At 34.8% G+C, this 16,003-nt stretch overlaps 3 protein-coding genes across 4 annotated transcripts; 1 reads left to right on the top strand and 2 right to left on the bottom strand.

The window, feature by feature from the left end:
* Positions 1 to 3,923: 3,923 nt before the first annotated feature.
* Positions 3,924 to 4,904, top strand: LOC121734611 (mitochondrial import inner membrane translocase subunit Tim9). Its single transcript, XM_042125197.1, has 3 exons — positions 3,924 to 4,106; positions 4,194 to 4,289; positions 4,714 to 4,904. Exons 1-3 carry the CDS (start codon positions 4,062 to 4,064, stop codon positions 4,846 to 4,848), a joined length of 276 nt encoding a protein of 91 aa, XP_041981131.1. The 5' UTR covers positions 3,924 to 4,061; the 3' UTR covers positions 4,849 to 4,904.
* Positions 4,905 to 5,343: 439 nt separating this feature from the next.
* Positions 5,344 to 7,001, bottom strand: LOC121734610. 2 transcript variants are annotated; one of them, XM_042125195.1, is made up of 4 exons: positions 6,884 to 7,001; positions 6,509 to 6,570; positions 6,163 to 6,302; positions 5,344 to 5,887 (listed from the first exon to the last, which is right to left on the bottom strand). In XM_042125195.1, the coding sequence occupies exons 2-4, from the start codon at positions 6,534 to 6,536 to the stop codon at positions 5,414 to 5,416; spliced, it is 642 nt and encodes a 213-aa protein (XP_041981129.1). In that variant the 5' UTR covers positions 6,537 to 6,570; positions 6,884 to 7,001; the 3' UTR covers positions 5,344 to 5,413. The 2 variants fall into 2 exon arrangements, with proteins under 2 accessions (XP_041981129.1, XP_041981130.1); XM_042125196.1 differs by having other exon boundaries at positions 6,509 to 6,562.
* A 2,347-nt stretch (positions 7,002 to 9,348) lies between these two features.
* On the bottom strand, positions 9,349 to 15,913 carry LOC121735038. Its single transcript, XM_042125704.1, has 8 exons — positions 14,954 to 15,913; positions 13,470 to 13,692; positions 12,542 to 12,758; positions 11,943 to 12,164; positions 10,730 to 11,576; positions 10,371 to 10,593; positions 10,045 to 10,261; positions 9,349 to 9,646 (listed from the first exon to the last, which is right to left on the bottom strand). The coding sequence occupies exons 1-8, from the start codon at positions 15,773 to 15,775 to the stop codon at positions 9,349 to 9,351; spliced, it is 3,069 nt and encodes a 1,022-aa protein (XP_041981638.1). The 5' UTR covers positions 15,776 to 15,913.
* Positions 15,914 to 16,003: the final 90 nt, after the last annotated feature.

Here is a 16,003-nt window from a genome sequence, read left to right as displayed (position 1 = left end):
TGATAAACGCTGCACCAAAGAGGTAAATTCAAAGGTATTACTTTCTCAATAACAAGAATTTTGAGAACACAACCTTTGAAACTTTAGATTCATGTATATTCACGAATAAATATTGACACACACACATACACCTAAACTACTAGAAAAGTTAAATCATTGATAATATAAAATCCAAATTAGCTAAATTCTCATATGCACTTTTTCATTTATAACTTCTCTTGACTACAATATGATATAATATATAATGGGAATAGTCACTAAAACTCAAAAATATAATCCTACATTACTTATAGTACTTTTTCCAAAAAGACATAACAAAAATTGCAAAACAAACATACTTATTGTTCATAAAACAATATTTTCATTGGAACTTATATTATTATTACCAAAAATTCTTTTGTACCTCAATAATAATAATATTAGTTTTATATTATTACATTAAAATTTAAAATACATTTTAAATTTTAATGTAATAAGGACTTTAGTAAGTCCTCATGTATTATACATTTTAAAAAGATGTGGTCGTTTTAGGGACCTATCAGACAGAGTGGTCACGCGTTGAAGCATTTGCGTTGGAGCAGTCAGTGTGTGACTGAGGAGCAATTCTGACACATTCAGAACTCCTCCTGTGTGAGTATATAGAGATACTCACACGGGAGGCATTCTACAACATAATACAACACAAAGAACACAAAACCCTTGACCGCTCTCTGTCTGAGATATCCCAGGCAATTTCCCATAGTTGCAACTTGCAATGCAGTTTCTAATTGTTATTGGTTTGCCAAATAAAAGTCTGAAATTATAATATTGTTTTTATCTTTCATCAAAAGTTGGTATTTGAACTCCTTTAATAATAATAAATTAATATTTACACAAGGGATATTTGATTCATCTTCTTTGATTTTAAGTGACAAGACCTTGTTTAAGATTTCCGCTGTATAAATATTTTTATAAGTATAATATAAAAGAGATTTAACACTTGCCTATCTGATACTAGGTTGATAATAAGGTTTAAGACAAATGTAGTACCTATTGATGAAAGCTGTGTATGAATATGTATCTAAGGTAGGTATATTTAAGTGAGAAAATAAATGAAAAAACATTTAAAAACGAGTATTTATTAAATTTCTTTTAATTAAAGCTTTTGAGTGAATATATATTATCTTCCTAGGACTTCGTCATCATTACACTTGCAATTCTTTATTATAAAATGTAGTACTTATAGTATCTCAGTGTTAGCAATCATCCTTTATCCTGAAAAATATTTGGTTCAGCGTACACAGTACTAATAATGTAAAATGCCTTACAAGGCACGAAAAGGGGATTATTAAACTTATAAATTGCCTGTTTATGTTACAATAATACCTATTTGAAAGCTCAAAAAAACGTAGGTGTTCAAGAATGAGTTCAAGTTCAACAAACTATGTTCAACTCATGACATCAACTCTGTTGTAATGCATGTAATTGTAATCCACAAGTTTGATGCATTTCTAAGACTTTTTCATGGTAGATTATTTAGCGTAGGTATCAAATAGGTATAGGATATAATAAACTTATCAATTTCTTGCTTAAAACATAATCTCTATAAACTTATTAACAATATCTAATTATCTTTTTTTTTTGTCTCCTTCTTCTTCTCTTTTTTAATTGCCGACTCAGTTAGTTGCCAATGTCAGAGAATTCTTTCTCCTCTAGATCGCCATGCTTGTGATAATATAAACATGAAGGAGTGTTATTTTCTCAGTGTTTTCATAAAGGGCTTATAAAATACCAAAAAATATAAATAAAACCATTTACACATTTATAATAATTACCTTTAAATACAATAAATCGGTGCAAAAGTAACTATTCCTACATTGACCACGTTATATATTAGAAAATAGTATATTTTATAATAAAAAATATCAATCTTTTTTTAAACTATATTTTCATCTTGATTTACAATTTTTCCGTTAGTCGTTATGGCTAAGCCATTTCAATTCCTAAAAAAAAAACAATTCCGTTAGTCAAATTTGACGTTCGTGTTTGACATTTCTTAATCCAGTTCAGAGACAAATATTACAGGTTAAAACCATTCAGAAGTAAAAGTGCAAATGATACCGAAACAGAACCACTCACTTTACAACTGTTTACATACCTGCACGGATTAGCTCAGGTTTTGACAAAGTTAATGATAGGGGTCCAGGTACTCGGATTTTACTTGTTTACTTGCAAAATATTTAATCAGTCTAATTTTCTGTGAGAACGTGGTATTTCTCCGGTCGAGCCGGCCCATTCGTGCCGAAGCATGGCTCTCCCACGTATAAACCTTTTTTGTGTAAAATAAAATTACCTTTTTTGTTTATATTTTAAACTTTTTTTTTTGTAAAATGTATCGTTCGCGACTTATATGCCGCAACGCGTTTTTCGTAAGACGAAATGGCTCCTCCACACTTCCGGTCATGAGGAAATCGTCAGGTTTTGTATTTTTAGTAAGTTTTAGATTATATTCTTCAAAATAAAAAATAAAAAAATCGCGCTCGAGAATGCCGGATTAACGTTTTTTTTACAAGTTTACCCTATAACTCGGCGGCGTCAAGGACTTATCGTCAGATTAGTTAAATTTAGTCTTAAAATACTAAAATCAACCCCCAATATCTTAATCTGACGTGCTCGAGTATTTCAGACTATCGATTTTTTTTTACTAATCTGATCGTCTATCCTAGGCGCGCGTCACTACATATTAGTGATGTAACGGATATTCGCATTCGCATTCGCGTATATCCGCGTATTTTTCAATATTCGCATTCGCATTCGCATTAGCAAAAATTATGCGAATATTTAGCGAATGTTTTAATAATCAAAAAGGAAATTATTATATGCATGCATTTGAAATAATATTATAATACAATAGATAACACTTAGATATTTTTATTAAATCATACTTCTACATCCTAAGTTAAAGCCTCATTAGTCATTTATGAAAAAAGAACTGCACAGATCTTATCAAATCTAACATTAATCAGCCTTGTTACAACTATGTAAGGTTTGCATTCATTTAGTAGTATATTATTACTTTACTATCATTTTTAAATAAAGTTTACAATTTCTATTTACTAAAAAACTAAACAATTACTTGAAACATAAAACATAAAACTAACCTCAAAACAAAACAAAACTTTTAGAATTAACTTTCTGTGACTAAATTCATTCAGTTATAGTCTGTCAAGAAACTGATGAAATTAAAAATGGAAACATCGTAGTGTCATCCCTTTCAAATCAATCTAAGAAAAAAGGGATGACACTACGATGTTACCACTTTTTAATTTCTTCACTTTCTTGGCAGACTATAAGCAATATCGGTTCGGCTATGTTCAATTTAAACATGGCCGACACGAACTTGCTGCTACTTTCACAGTGAACTCTCTACAAGGAACACGCACACACCCTAAAGTATTATCACTTATTTTTGTTACACACTGTATATATATATATATATATATATATATATATATATATATATATATATATATATATATATATATATATATATATATATATATATATATATATATATATATATATGGCTTTGCAGCAATTGCCATCCAACGTGGCAATGCTGTCAGCTTGCTGGGCACTCTACCAGGTGGGGACGACCTGGGGAAGTTTTTCTTTTTATAGCTTTATACTTTAAGTTTGTATACATTTGTATATTTTAGATTGTATGCTTCAGAGTTCTGTTTTATAAATGTCTTTTAAGTTTCTTCCTTCATCATAGATTTTTGACTTTTATCTTTCGATTTTGATAGGTCTCGACGGCGCCGTTGAATTACGCCATTTAGCTACCTCGCCTCCCTAACCACAAGCCATTTTTATAATATAGCCGAAGTGCCATAATAAAAAAAAAACATAACCTCAAAAATCAAAATTCAAATCAGATGACAGCTTTAGGAATAAAAACATTGCTTTTCCAACAAACTCTAAAGACTAAAATTGTATTAATTTTCTAAATTATCGCATAAAAGAAGATATTGATTTGTAGAAAATTTCTTTCGCTCTAAAGAAGAGTAACAATTATAGCTATGGCTACTCCAAATGAAATAAGCGAAGCCGACCAAATAAAAACTGTATGTTTCACGAAATTTTCTACTTTTATTACAAGAATCCCATTAATTTACCAAAATAATATACTAAACATGTGCTGTTTCTTTCAGTTCAAAGAGTTTTTGGTCCAATACAACAAATTATCGGAGTTATGTTTCAACGACTGTGTGCATGATTTCACATCTCGAACATTACGATCAGCAGAGGTAAGATACTATGAAACATCAATTAAACTATCAATATTATCATAATTGAAGCCAAATTTCTTGGAAAATTCGTCGTTAAGACCTTACAAAGTTGGGTATAAAATACAGCAACTTACTGTTGTTGTAACTTGTAACTATGTAATAGTTGATACTTGACGACTTCTGTGGCTCAGTTGGTGAGCGAGTTGGTAGCTCAAGGGGGTCGCGGGTGCCAATCCTGCTGACGACGGAACAAAAAGTTTTCAATGTTCCTGGGTCTTGGATGTGTATTATATATATTATGCATTTATATAACAAAATGTAGGTATATTAAAAATCTTAAATGTATGTATAATATAAAAGTATTAATTAAGTATATATTTCCGGCTCTATCTTATTATCTGTTATTAGACAATAGATAAATTTTGTATTATTGTGTTTACAGGAAAAATGTGCAATAAACTGCATGGAAAAGTATCTCCGGGCAAACCAAAGAGTGTCTCAGAGATTCCACGAGTTTCAGATGATAGCTAACGAGAATATGTTAGCAATGGCCCAGAAATCAGGCAATCCAAGTTAAATTATTTATTGTATTATAAGCTTTAGTTAATGTTCATTTAATTATATAAAAGAATAAATTTGTTAGTACTGTTCATTTGTAGTTAATTATTACACAGATGTTGCTTTATACAATTGTTTCAACCCTTTCAAATTAATCTAAGTAAAAAGGGATGACACTACCAATGTTGCCACTTTTTAATTTCTTCATTTTTAAGCCAGAATATTATACTTCACCTGTATATTTAACTATATAATGTTGATATTGATGCTATAGAATACTATAGATAAATGTGGAGAGAAAAGGTTTATGAACTCAGCTGTAAACAGCAACACTATATTTTAAACTTGGCAGGTCACAGAATATGATAAAATATTAATAAACTGTTATTCTCGGTGGAAATCTATCAGTCAAGTACTTTTGTTTTCATAGCTTATGATATGTTTTTACCAAGCAATTTACTTTTGCTTAACAAATTCTCTGAAATAGGAATTAGGAACAAATTATGAAACAATCTTGCAATGTTATACACTTTATTACCGAATCATGAGTGTGAAAGAATACAAACAGTGTGTTCAGTAGTGTTCTAATTATTATTTTGGGCAACCTTTCTCAAATTTCCGTCCATTAATTCCGGTGGAGTGAAATCAAGAATGAATGAAGTATTTGATGTGGTATAATCAAATTGATAGTTATTATACTTTGCTTCCACACTGAATCTGGTTTTCACTTTTGGTTGATTAGAAGTATCGGGTTGTGTGTTCAGGACATATTTCAGTGGGTAAGGCCCGGATGGTGCATTAGTTATGTTAGAAGGTTTTGTACAAATACTATACTGCCCTCCATGTCTTGTGATTCTAATCAGGGGTTGATTTTCTTTCTGCTGCAAGGGCATTGTAGATGGATTTGTAGGTAATTTGAACACATGGGGGCAGATCTTGGAACATTTAGAGCATACTGACGGGCATGGTTTACATTCAGAGGAGTTTCGGTTGTAGTATTGCTCCATTCTTCTTAGCACAGAGCAAGAGATGTGCCCTGGACGCCATCCACATCGCAACTGTAATGGAAATGTTATTTTAAAGCTAGTTCCATACCCAAAGGGTTAAAAAAACCCTATTTGATTTCTGAGACAGTGCTTTTCCACCTTTTGCAATTGTGTGTTTACCAGGCTGTACCTAATTTATTACCTAATTTATAGGTTTATTAATTTATTTTGTATCAGGTATACAGCCACTCCTAATTTCCTGAGTTCCTTCTAGTTGGCTACAGCAAAAAATAAATAATTAAAATTAAGGATATACTACACACTCAGCTATCAATGGGTGCTTTTACCTGATGATCTGGCGCGTCTCTCGCGTTGTACAGCCATCCGTAATGTCTAGGTATGGTTCCAGGTTTTACGATGTAGCGCGGTAGACATTTGTGTTTGGGCAGATCACACCGCCCAAGACAGATGGTGGATGCTCTTTTTGCTGCAAAAGTGATGTTTAGGTTTAAGAGATTTAGGGCCTTATTCACCACTTCCTGATAAGTGCCGGATAGGATATCCACCACTTGACTTGACAGAGTATGGAGAATCTGTCACTTCGTTACGTCGTCAGGAAGTGGTGAAAAAGGCCCTTAAAATATGTAGAGTCCGGTGGTTTGGATATTGTGCTGGCGAATTCACGTAACTTACTCTTAGTATTCTTGCAGCAACACGCCATTTTGGTTAGTGGTGGATGTTGTAGATCTGAAAATCTAAACCAATATTACGTTTATTATAACCAGTTGAGTCGCACTTACGCTTGTGCAGATTGCATACTAATTATTGAAAGTCTATTTATATGAAAGCTTTGACACCAATCTACACACAGTTAAATCTTTTTAAGATCAACAGACAGGTACCTGGGTCTCAAACTTTAGGGGGTAGGGGGATTAAGGGTAACTGTAGCTTGGGAGCTGGTAGGTATTACGATTGTCCATCGGTCGATCTTCTCGACACAAGATGATCATTACCATCAGTTGATCAGAATTCTTATTTTCCGCTAATCATAAATTGGCGCTTACCTACCTAATCTGATGCAACCATTCTGTTTTTTTACGTGGTTTTTCTCGGTGCTGCTGTTTGGTGACCCATTGGTGGTACTTATTTCTGAGAAATTAGTACGTGGTTAAATTTTCTGCTGTTTTTGACAACATCTTGTTGCCGAATGACGTTTCATTTGAATGTCTACGTTTATTTTTCAACGATGTTTCATCTGCCAGACTCCACCTTCAAAGTTCTAGGCTGGTTCTAGCGCCTAAAACTGTGTCTTCTTCTCGTGCGGTAGAGTAATTTATTAAAATAATAATAATTTATATTGTCTAGCTAAAAAAACTGGCTACTTTTGATGACTAGCTGGAAAGTAATAAATACCTAAATACAATTAAAACAGTAAGTTAACTTTTTAATATCAAGCTTCGCTTTTAGTGCATAAACGAAATAACCATTTCTAGCAATGCATTTCTTAAAAGTCACAAAAAGAAGTACTTAATGCAAAAATAATGTACAAAAAAATGACATCCAGATTATAGTACTCGCAGAAGGAAGGTCGGCTGTAGGGGTTCGGAATGTAAGGTTGTGGTGTCGCGCCGCTAACTCTGTCCAGTACACCGCTGACTGCAGCGGCCGCAGCGGCCGAACATGCCACGCGGCAAACAGCTTCTTCACTTTCTCCCTGAAATTGAAAACTGCATCGGAATCGGTCAACGCGTTCAGGAGATATAGGACATAATCGCGCTCCTGTTATTGCGTCGGGGGGAAAGAACGTTTGAGATCGCGCATGTAGCCGGCGTTTCTTATTTTATCGCGACGGAACCGTACATTTTTCCGGGACTAAATACTATCCTACGTCCTTTCCCCGGGACTCAAAGTATCTCCATACCCAGGGCGTACCCCGTAAGGGCTACTGGCGCCTGTGTGCAAAAAAAAGGATATTGGCGCCTCTTTAGGCAAATTTTTTGGGACCTTGGTTTTGGCGCCCCTAAAGATGGCAAGTTGGCGCCCCTAGAGGTTGGCGCCCGTGTGCATTGTACACATTGCACATATGGTAGCGGGGGCCCTGTCCATACCATATTTCAGCAAATTCAGTTCAGCGGTTTGGGCATAAAGAGGTAATAGACAGACAGACACACTTTCGCATTTATAATAATATTAGTAAGTATGGATAATATTTTCGCTATAGTGAAGATATAGGTAGCTTTAAATACACGATTATAAATTCACGCCCCTGAACACCAACTATCTTGGTCTGTGATTACGTTCTTATCAAGTACGAAATTGTTTCACTGGGTCTGTTTCACCACTTCCTGATAAGCGCCGGATAGGCTTTCCACCACTCAACTTGACAGATTGAGTATGGAGAATCTTTGAAAAAAGTTGTGGATAGCCTATCCGGCACTTTATCAGGGAGTGGTGAAACCAAGGTGAAACAGGCCCTTATTCTAGTTGTAGAACTCGTCGAAATGATACATTTTCGTAATAATCGAAATAATCGTAAATTTTCTTTTGTAAAGTTTTCTTTTATTCTAACACCAAGGCCACATTCTTCAACCGCAGCAACGTTTGAAGGTTGATCGGTGAAGAAAGGCATGCCCACCCTAGGTGCTCCAAAATGTATGGCTTCTGTCGGTCCAGCATTTCCGGCATGACAGAAGAAAGCGACAGTTTTTGCATTTCCTGAAAGTGGAGCACTAGTGCTATACATATTCATGACGCTCCCTCCACTTCTAAGGCTCGCATTAGATGGAGCAAAATAGTCACAATACAAGGTTTCGCGAGGGAATCACCACCTTCAAAGGGCAGTCGCTGTTGAATTGTTCTGTTATCACTAAATCAAACTTCTGTTTCTCAGTTATGAGACAAAAACAACAACAAAAAAGGAAGTTTTATTAGCCACATCCTTGTTGGCTAATAAAACTTTAGAGCTATTCATTCCAATATTCATCAAGTGTATTACTCTATGAAACAACGAAAGGTGTGACGTTATAATTGGAATATTAACCCTTCATAAACTTTTATATAAAATTATTGATTCATATAAAAATTTTTGATTGCGTGGCTGGACACGCAATCAAAAAGCCTGACTGTGTCCGGCTTTATCCGGACGCCTGGTACCTAACCCTATTCTTAGCACGCTCTAGATTTTGAATTATGGCTTGGCCTAGAGTCAAAGCATTTGGCTTAGACTCTAGGCCAAGAAATAGAGTGAGATCCGTCTTATCCGATCCGATCGAGAATAAAGGTGCCGGTTGGCAGCGGACGACATGAAGCAACCGCAGACGACGTGTCGCGACACTACTGGTTTATATTATGTATTTCTATGAAATACACTGCGCAGCTAGCGTCACGAAGCTAGAGACACATTTATAGAAATACATAGAAATAACGTGTCGCGACAACACGTCGTCTGCTGCAACTTCATGTAGCCGGCTTCCAACTTCCAATCTTAACGCTGGCTATATTAAGTTGGATTTAAAAATAATAACTATGTTAGGTTATTGTTTCTTTACTTTTTTATTCTCTTTTTGCATACTGTTAAACTTTACTCTTTTTAAACTTTGGTAGATTCGTGATAAAGATTTTACAGTTACAATAAATAATAGGGCAAAGAGGGTGACAACTCCAAGTATGTCTATATTGTAGTATTGGTAGATGGGAAGGTCGGCAGCAGGCGTGCGAAGCGTGATGTTGTGGTGTCGTGCCGCAAACTCAGTCCAGTACACAGCCGTTTGCAGCGGCTTCAAAGGTCTGTCGTGCCACGCTTTAGACAGCCTCTTCACGTTCTCTCTAAACCTAAAAGTTAAGAAGATTATTGTCATAATATATTCTGGCCCCAGCTTCATATGGCTAAGATATTCATCTAACTCTATTGAAATCCACCCGAGAGCTTAAAAGCTCTCAGCGAGAACTAAGTACAGCGACTTCTTTTGTATTGGGTTCAGATATTATTGCCTTTCTCACATGTTTTTTTTGTAAGTTGATAGCTTGCATAATAATTTATCTTGTTTATTAATTATTAGTATTTGAGCTCTCTCGAAGTTGTTTTAGCAAAGGACGAGTAATGACTTAAGGATATTATTTGTTGCTTTTCTTACATATTAGTTTCGGAGTCCAAGTTTGTGTAATAAAAAAGTAGCAGGAGTAGAGTAATAAGTCTTTTTGAGCATAGTAAATGTTAAATAGGTACTCACTCTGGGTCCAATACTCTATCAAAAGCTGCTAATATCTTGTCTTTTGTAAGATTTTCTATTTGTACTCTCACTCCCATGCCACTTTCTTCTACAGCTGCGGCATTCGCAGGTTGATCTCCGTATTTAGGCATTGCGACCACCGGTACCCCAAAATGAATAGCTTCAGTGGTCCCAGCCATTCCACAGTGGGAAAAGAACGCTAAGGTTTTCGGATGAGCTGCAAAAAACATTTTTATTATTTTATCTTTGGCTTTGGACATTTGTTACAAAACAATATATTTTGCAGTTATTATTTTACTCATAATGCTATTAAAAGATTATCGTACCTAATATATCTACCTGAGGAAACCAGTCTAAAACAAAAAGCTTGTCCTTAGACAGAGGTACGTCATCACTTTCCCACTTCCAAATGAATCTCTGCGGCATACTTTGCATAGCTCCTATAATAGCTTTTTTACTTTCCTGAGACATGGTAGAACTCTTTATTACAGATCCAAAATTTACATAAATAACTCCGTGCTCAGCTTCATTTATAAACTTCAGCAAGTCCTGAGAAAAAATATTGTTAATTTCTTTGCACGAAAGTAATTAAATACTCGTAGTTGTACATTTCATCTTTCTATTATAAATTATTACGAAAATTAAAAAAAAGCGTTATATAAATAAATCAATTCAATTAACATACCTCTGGTAATGGTTTTGTTTCAGTAATATGATAGCCTCCAACTTCTATAACATTAGGTGGAAGCAATCTGGGCCCGGTCAGTACAAAGTTTTGATATAAGAGGAGACACTTAATTTCTTTGGCCAGATCCTCCAGGGGCGGAATATCATCGAAATACTGAGCCAAAGTATTCTGGTCTCCTCTCTGCTCGTAGTAATGAAACATCGCCTTAAAGTATGCATTAAAAATAATTGCTTCTATTTTTTGCAATATTGTTGGTTTAGAACCACCGTGTGTAAATGAGAATGGTACAAATGACGGATTTTGTGGTATCCCAAATCGACTATAATGCCATGGCAGTAGTATATGAGAAGTCAATCCTACAACGGGTGCCTGTAGTTTGTACGCCACCCCCAAAGCGCAGTCTGTGTTGAACTGTTCCACGACCACAAGGTCAAACTTTGGTTTATCAGCAATCAGTTTTTGCACTTCCTTATTCGCTAGTAACACTTCACAACTTTCTCGCCCTGAATTCATTAAAGGTCTTGCTCGATATAGTAAAGTAAGATATAATTTCAGAAATGGAAAATCATCATATCCAGTAGTTGATATAACTTTGGCAGTACTCCCAGCCAGACTGATGTCATGGTAGTTACTCAAATCTTTTGTTTCCGGAAAGTGGGATATAACAGTAACACTGTGGCCTCTTCTGGCTAGTTCTTGTAGTAACACACGCTGAACGTGAAAATGACTTTTGCCCGGGTAAGGAAATATACCTAAAATTCTTAACGAACTCACATAATTTGTTAAAGCAAACGCTACAGCTAAATATAAAATAGTAATTTTTGTATCCATTTTGAGAAGCGAGCTAACACGTCTGAAGCATGACCGCAATGAGGTCGCTGCCGCAAGGCAACATAAAAATGAGGTAAAAATGAAACAACTGGTTTTAGAAGTCACCTCTCCGGTTCTATTATTATCGAACGATTGTGCCCTATCATAATTTTTTTCTTATTCTGTATAAATTATAACGGCATCATTAAATTATGCGTATGTAATCAACATAATATTAATATTAATTTACAGTCAAAGTCAATACAAGTTAAAACCAAAAGCTAGTTATGAAAATAAAACGAATGTGTACGTTAAAACCTTTTAATTGTTTTTCTTTGACTTTTTCGACGCTTTAGATTTTTGTTCGGGACTCGGAGTTCTCTTTCTACACATCAATGACACAATTTTCCTCAGTATTGTAACGGTAATCAATATAATTACAGCATAAACTAATATCACATCTAGATTGTAATACTGGTAGAAGGGGAGGTCGGCTGAAGGGGTTCGGAATGTAAGGTTGTGGTGTCGCGCCGCAAACTCCGTCCAGTAAACCGCTGACTGCAGCGGCGGTAGCGGCCTGTCGTGCCAAGCCGCTGCCAGTCTCTTAACGTTCTCCCTGAAACTAAATAGAAATAGCAGGGTTAATAATGATCTCTTAAACAATGAACCGCTGAGGAAGATTGGATCAAACCACCAAGTGTTTTTCCTAAAGGCTTCTACGGGCCGGGCCCATACTGCTACATTAAGACGCGGTATATTCTACAGCTTCAATCGTATTATGTCTTTTAGATAGATCTTGGTTATTTCAAATGCATAATCTAATGTGGTATGTACGTACCTACGTACTTGTGGTACTAATCAATTTAAAGTTTGAGTACCTCGTTCGATTATTATTGTGTTGACTGTTTGTTAGCAAGGACAATAGGCATCAACTATCGACCTTTATCAGGAGATTATAGTAGTACATTCTTACAACTTGTTACTTCCAAAAAATCTTACCTTGGATGAAGCACTTTTTGGAAAGCTGCAAGTAAATTTTCTTTTGATAGTTTTTCTGCTTGTATTCTCACTCCCAGTCCACTTTCTTCGATAGCAGCAGCGTTTGATGGTTGATCACCCAACATTGGCATTGCTACTATCGGCACACCATAATGCAGAGATTCCGTAGTTCCACCCATACCAGCATGAGACAAGAACGCTAGTGTTTTTGGATGACCTGAAAATATTTTTTTTTTGCAAGGAGTATTCTAACAAGAACTTTGTTTTTAAATTGGGGCTACACTAAGAACGTGATAGATTTAACATTTATTTTTGTCGGTATTCGTAGTAGGTTCTCTGGAAAGTATTTTAATTCAATTTTGCTCAAAAATCGCTTTCAAATAATTCAAATACACAGTGAAAATAGTCGTTCTGTTAAAATTATGTTTCGTATCGTGAATATCGTGATATTTTCGGCTAACGTAATCGTTCTTCTGAAACAGCTCTTAATTGTTTGGTCTCAGAAAGCTAAAGTACTAGAACTTTTAAAGAATAGTGATATTACTAAGTATGTATTTGTTGTGTAAATAATTAATTATTAAGACAAGGCATCACAATAAAATATGCTACTTAATTCTGTCGTTATACGTTGTTGCTATTCCGTTATTGAGGGTCGATAATACCTATCATATTTCTCATATTAGCTCAGAATAGATAATAGTATATTATTAGATACTTGCTAGTTCTACACAATATCCTTGAATCACTGTGCATACGATATTAATTACAGGTTATAAAGTTTCTATCGCAGCTATGTGGGTGTAAAAATAAAGTTAAGTAGGTACTTACTTAACTTTATTTTTACACCCAACATATAGGTATGTGTTAGAATTTAGATATCCAATTTATTTTATATTAGCTTGTTTACTACACCAAGAAGAATATTTACCTAATATATCTACTTGAGGAAGCCAACTTGACACGTATACTTTATTTTTATCAAGCAGTAGAGTTTTGCTCTCCCATTTCCAAATGAACCTTTGCGGTAGACTCTTCATAGTTTCTAGGACTGCTTTCAATTTATCCGCTGGCATGGTGGAACTCTTTATAACAGATCCAAAGCTAATATAAATTACCCCATGTTCAGCTTCGTCCATGAATTTTTGTAGATCCTAAAACGAGAAAGAAGTCATTAAAATATATTATAGTAAGTACTTATTACATACATACATAATAAAATAATTAATTACTAGATGTTGCTCGCTACTTTTTTTGAAAACCCGACCTGTGTGCTTTTTACCGGGCCCCGATCAACAGGGTGTATCAAAACAAAGTGATAATTCTTTAGAGTTTAGGGTTTGCATGTGTTCCTTGTACACGGTGGAAAAAAATATGGTGATAATATAATATAAGGGACGTGGGTAATGTGTTCGTGTTCACATAGTTTTGTTACACCCTGTATAAACTTCACTGTGATAGCAGCAGCGCTGAAAGAGCAAATTTTTTCGTGATTTGTACGGGCAAGCGCCTGAGCGTCATGAATTTTTCCATACAAATACAAAAATTTACTAGCGGACCCATATACACCCTAAAGTATTATCACTTAGTTTTGTTACACCCTTTTAAATACCGTTTTCATCCAAGTCGATTGAGCGTAACAGACATACACAGAAAGTATCTGTTTCCTTTCCTGGTCTAAAGGTCTCATAATGGATAATCGAAGGGCATAATAAGTGATTGAACCGGATTTTGCGGAAGCTATAGGTTTAAAGGTTATCTGAGTTTGTACCTACATGATAGTAAATTGTCGTCATCAAGGTAGTTCGGTACGTTGTCATTTAAATAAGCAAAGTGGTTTTCGTTTTGAGGAAAATATAAGCGGTATTTTTGTGATAGGCATTAGAGATTGTTTTTGTTGTTCGTGAATCATGATTAGAAGACGTATTTTTTGTAAAATTAACCGTTTTTAAGATAGATAGATAAAATATATTTTTTTTAGTTGTCGAATAAATAAAACTATTTAAATATTAATAAATACTACGCTGTAGGAATGAGAATGAATAACATGTTGTCATTTAAATTACAACTATTAACTTTTATTTTTTCACAGCAGTCACAAACACTCACAAGTCACAATTGATGAGACAACATAATATTTAAACAATGATTATAGTTTATACACTAAAATTATTAACTAGTTTAAAAAAAGTTTGATTTTAGAAAAACTATGTAAGTCTTTAATTTAAACGTTATGCTATTCTAGCTACGAATAATAAAAACTCTAGTACAATGGCTCTACTTGCAACGACAAATACAAACCTATTTTTATTATCTTAACAAAAAGCACCCAAACAGTTCTTGTAAACTTTTTATCAAAACTTACTAAGGGTTAGTAGACTAAAATTAATATAGTAGAATATTTTAGAAACATACCTTAGGTAAAGGTTTTGCGTTAGCAACATGATATCCCCCAACTTCAATTACATTTGCTGGAAATAACCTTGATCCCGTTAGAACAAAATTATGATAGAGGAGTAGGAGCTTTATGTCTCGTGCCAAGGTCTCCAGAGGTGGAATATCATCAAAATATTGAGCTAGAGTATTTTCATCACCTCTCTGTTCATATAAATAATACAGCGCCTTAAAGTATAAATCAAAAACAGTCACTTCTATTTTCTGGAACAATGAAGGTTTCGATCCACCATCTAAGAAATGAAACGGCACGAAGGCAGGATTCTGTGGAACACCGAACCGACTGTAATGCCATGGCATTAGAATGTGCGAATTGATCCCAATAACGGGTGCTCCTAATTTGTATGCTATACCCAATGCGCAGTCACTATTGAACTGTTCCACAACGACTACATCGAATTTAGGTTTTTTGGATATCAGCTCTTGTACTCCCTTATTTCCTAGCATAGCTTTACAATTTTCTCTTCCTGTTGTCACTAAATATATTCCAGTATACAGCAGCGTGATGTAAGATTTGTCAAACGGGAAATCATCTTCTAGAATTTTGATGCTACCGGCGAGACTGACATCTTGATAATTCGGTATAGGCTCAGCTTCCGGAAAATGTGATATGACTGTAACACTGTGTCCTCTCCTGGCGAGTTCTTGTAAATACACACGATACACGAAGAAGTGACTCTTGCCTGGGTATGGAAATATGCCTAAAATATTCAACGAACTCACAAAATGCACGGTTGCCAATAGATAAACAATTGTTCGTATCACATTTTTAGAACTCATCATAGCGGACCAAACGCGGTCGGTGCGTCCGCTAGCTTATTCCAAACTAGTCGGTAATAATAGTTAGCGTATTTCAATACACTCACCAATGATCATTATTCATTATTACAGACGCCTACAAGCTGCACAGTTACACTTTGGACATACATTAAAGATGTAGCGTGGTCGTGATTTGCATTATATTTTATCTTATCATCTCTTATAACAACATGAAGATGTTTATGTTTGTAT

Source organism: Aricia agestis, chromosome 16 (assembly GCF_905147365.1).
Source record: "Aricia agestis chromosome 16, ilAriAges1.1, whole genome shotgun sequence".
NCBI lineage: Eukaryota > Metazoa > Arthropoda > Insecta > Lepidoptera > Lycaenidae > Aricia > Aricia agestis.
This window is presented reverse-complemented; position numbering and strand designations above follow the sequence as displayed.

Bases quoted from the DNA above. Each gene is read 5' to 3' on its own strand.
- LOC121734610 (XM_042125195.1), bottom strand. From the start codon at position 6,536: ATGGCGTGTTGCTGCAAGAATACTAAGA. The intron at 6,303-6,508 runs GTAAGTTACGTG...TCACTTTTGCAG, and splicing joins TTGCTGCAAGAATACTAAGA to CAAAAAGAGCATCCACCATC. The intron at 5,888-6,162 runs GTAAAAGCACCC...TTTCCATTACAG, and splicing joins GAGACGCGCCAGATCATCAG to TTGCGATGTGGATGGCGTCC.
- LOC121734611 (XM_042125197.1), top strand. From the start codon at position 4,062: ATGGCTACTCCAAATGAAATAAGCGAAGCCGACCAAATAAAAACT. The intron at 4,107-4,193 runs GTATGTTTCACG...TGTTTCTTTCAG, and splicing joins AAGCCGACCAAATAAAAACT to TTCAAAGAGTTTTTGGTCCA. The intron at 4,290-4,713 runs GTAAGATACTAT...TTGTGTTTACAG, and splicing joins GAACATTACGATCAGCAGAG to GAAAAATGTGCAATAAACTG.
- LOC121735038 (XM_042125704.1), bottom strand. From the start codon at position 15,775: ATGATGAGTTCTAAAAATGTGATACGAACAATTGTTTATCTATTGGCA. The intron at 13,693-14,953 runs GTATGTTTCTAA...TTCTCGTTTTAG, and splicing joins ACGCAAAACCTTTACCTAAG to GATCTACAAAAATTCATGGA. The intron at 12,759-13,469 runs GTAAATATTCTT...AAATATTTTCAG, and splicing joins TCCTCAAGTAGATATATTAG to GTCATCCAAAAACACTAGCG.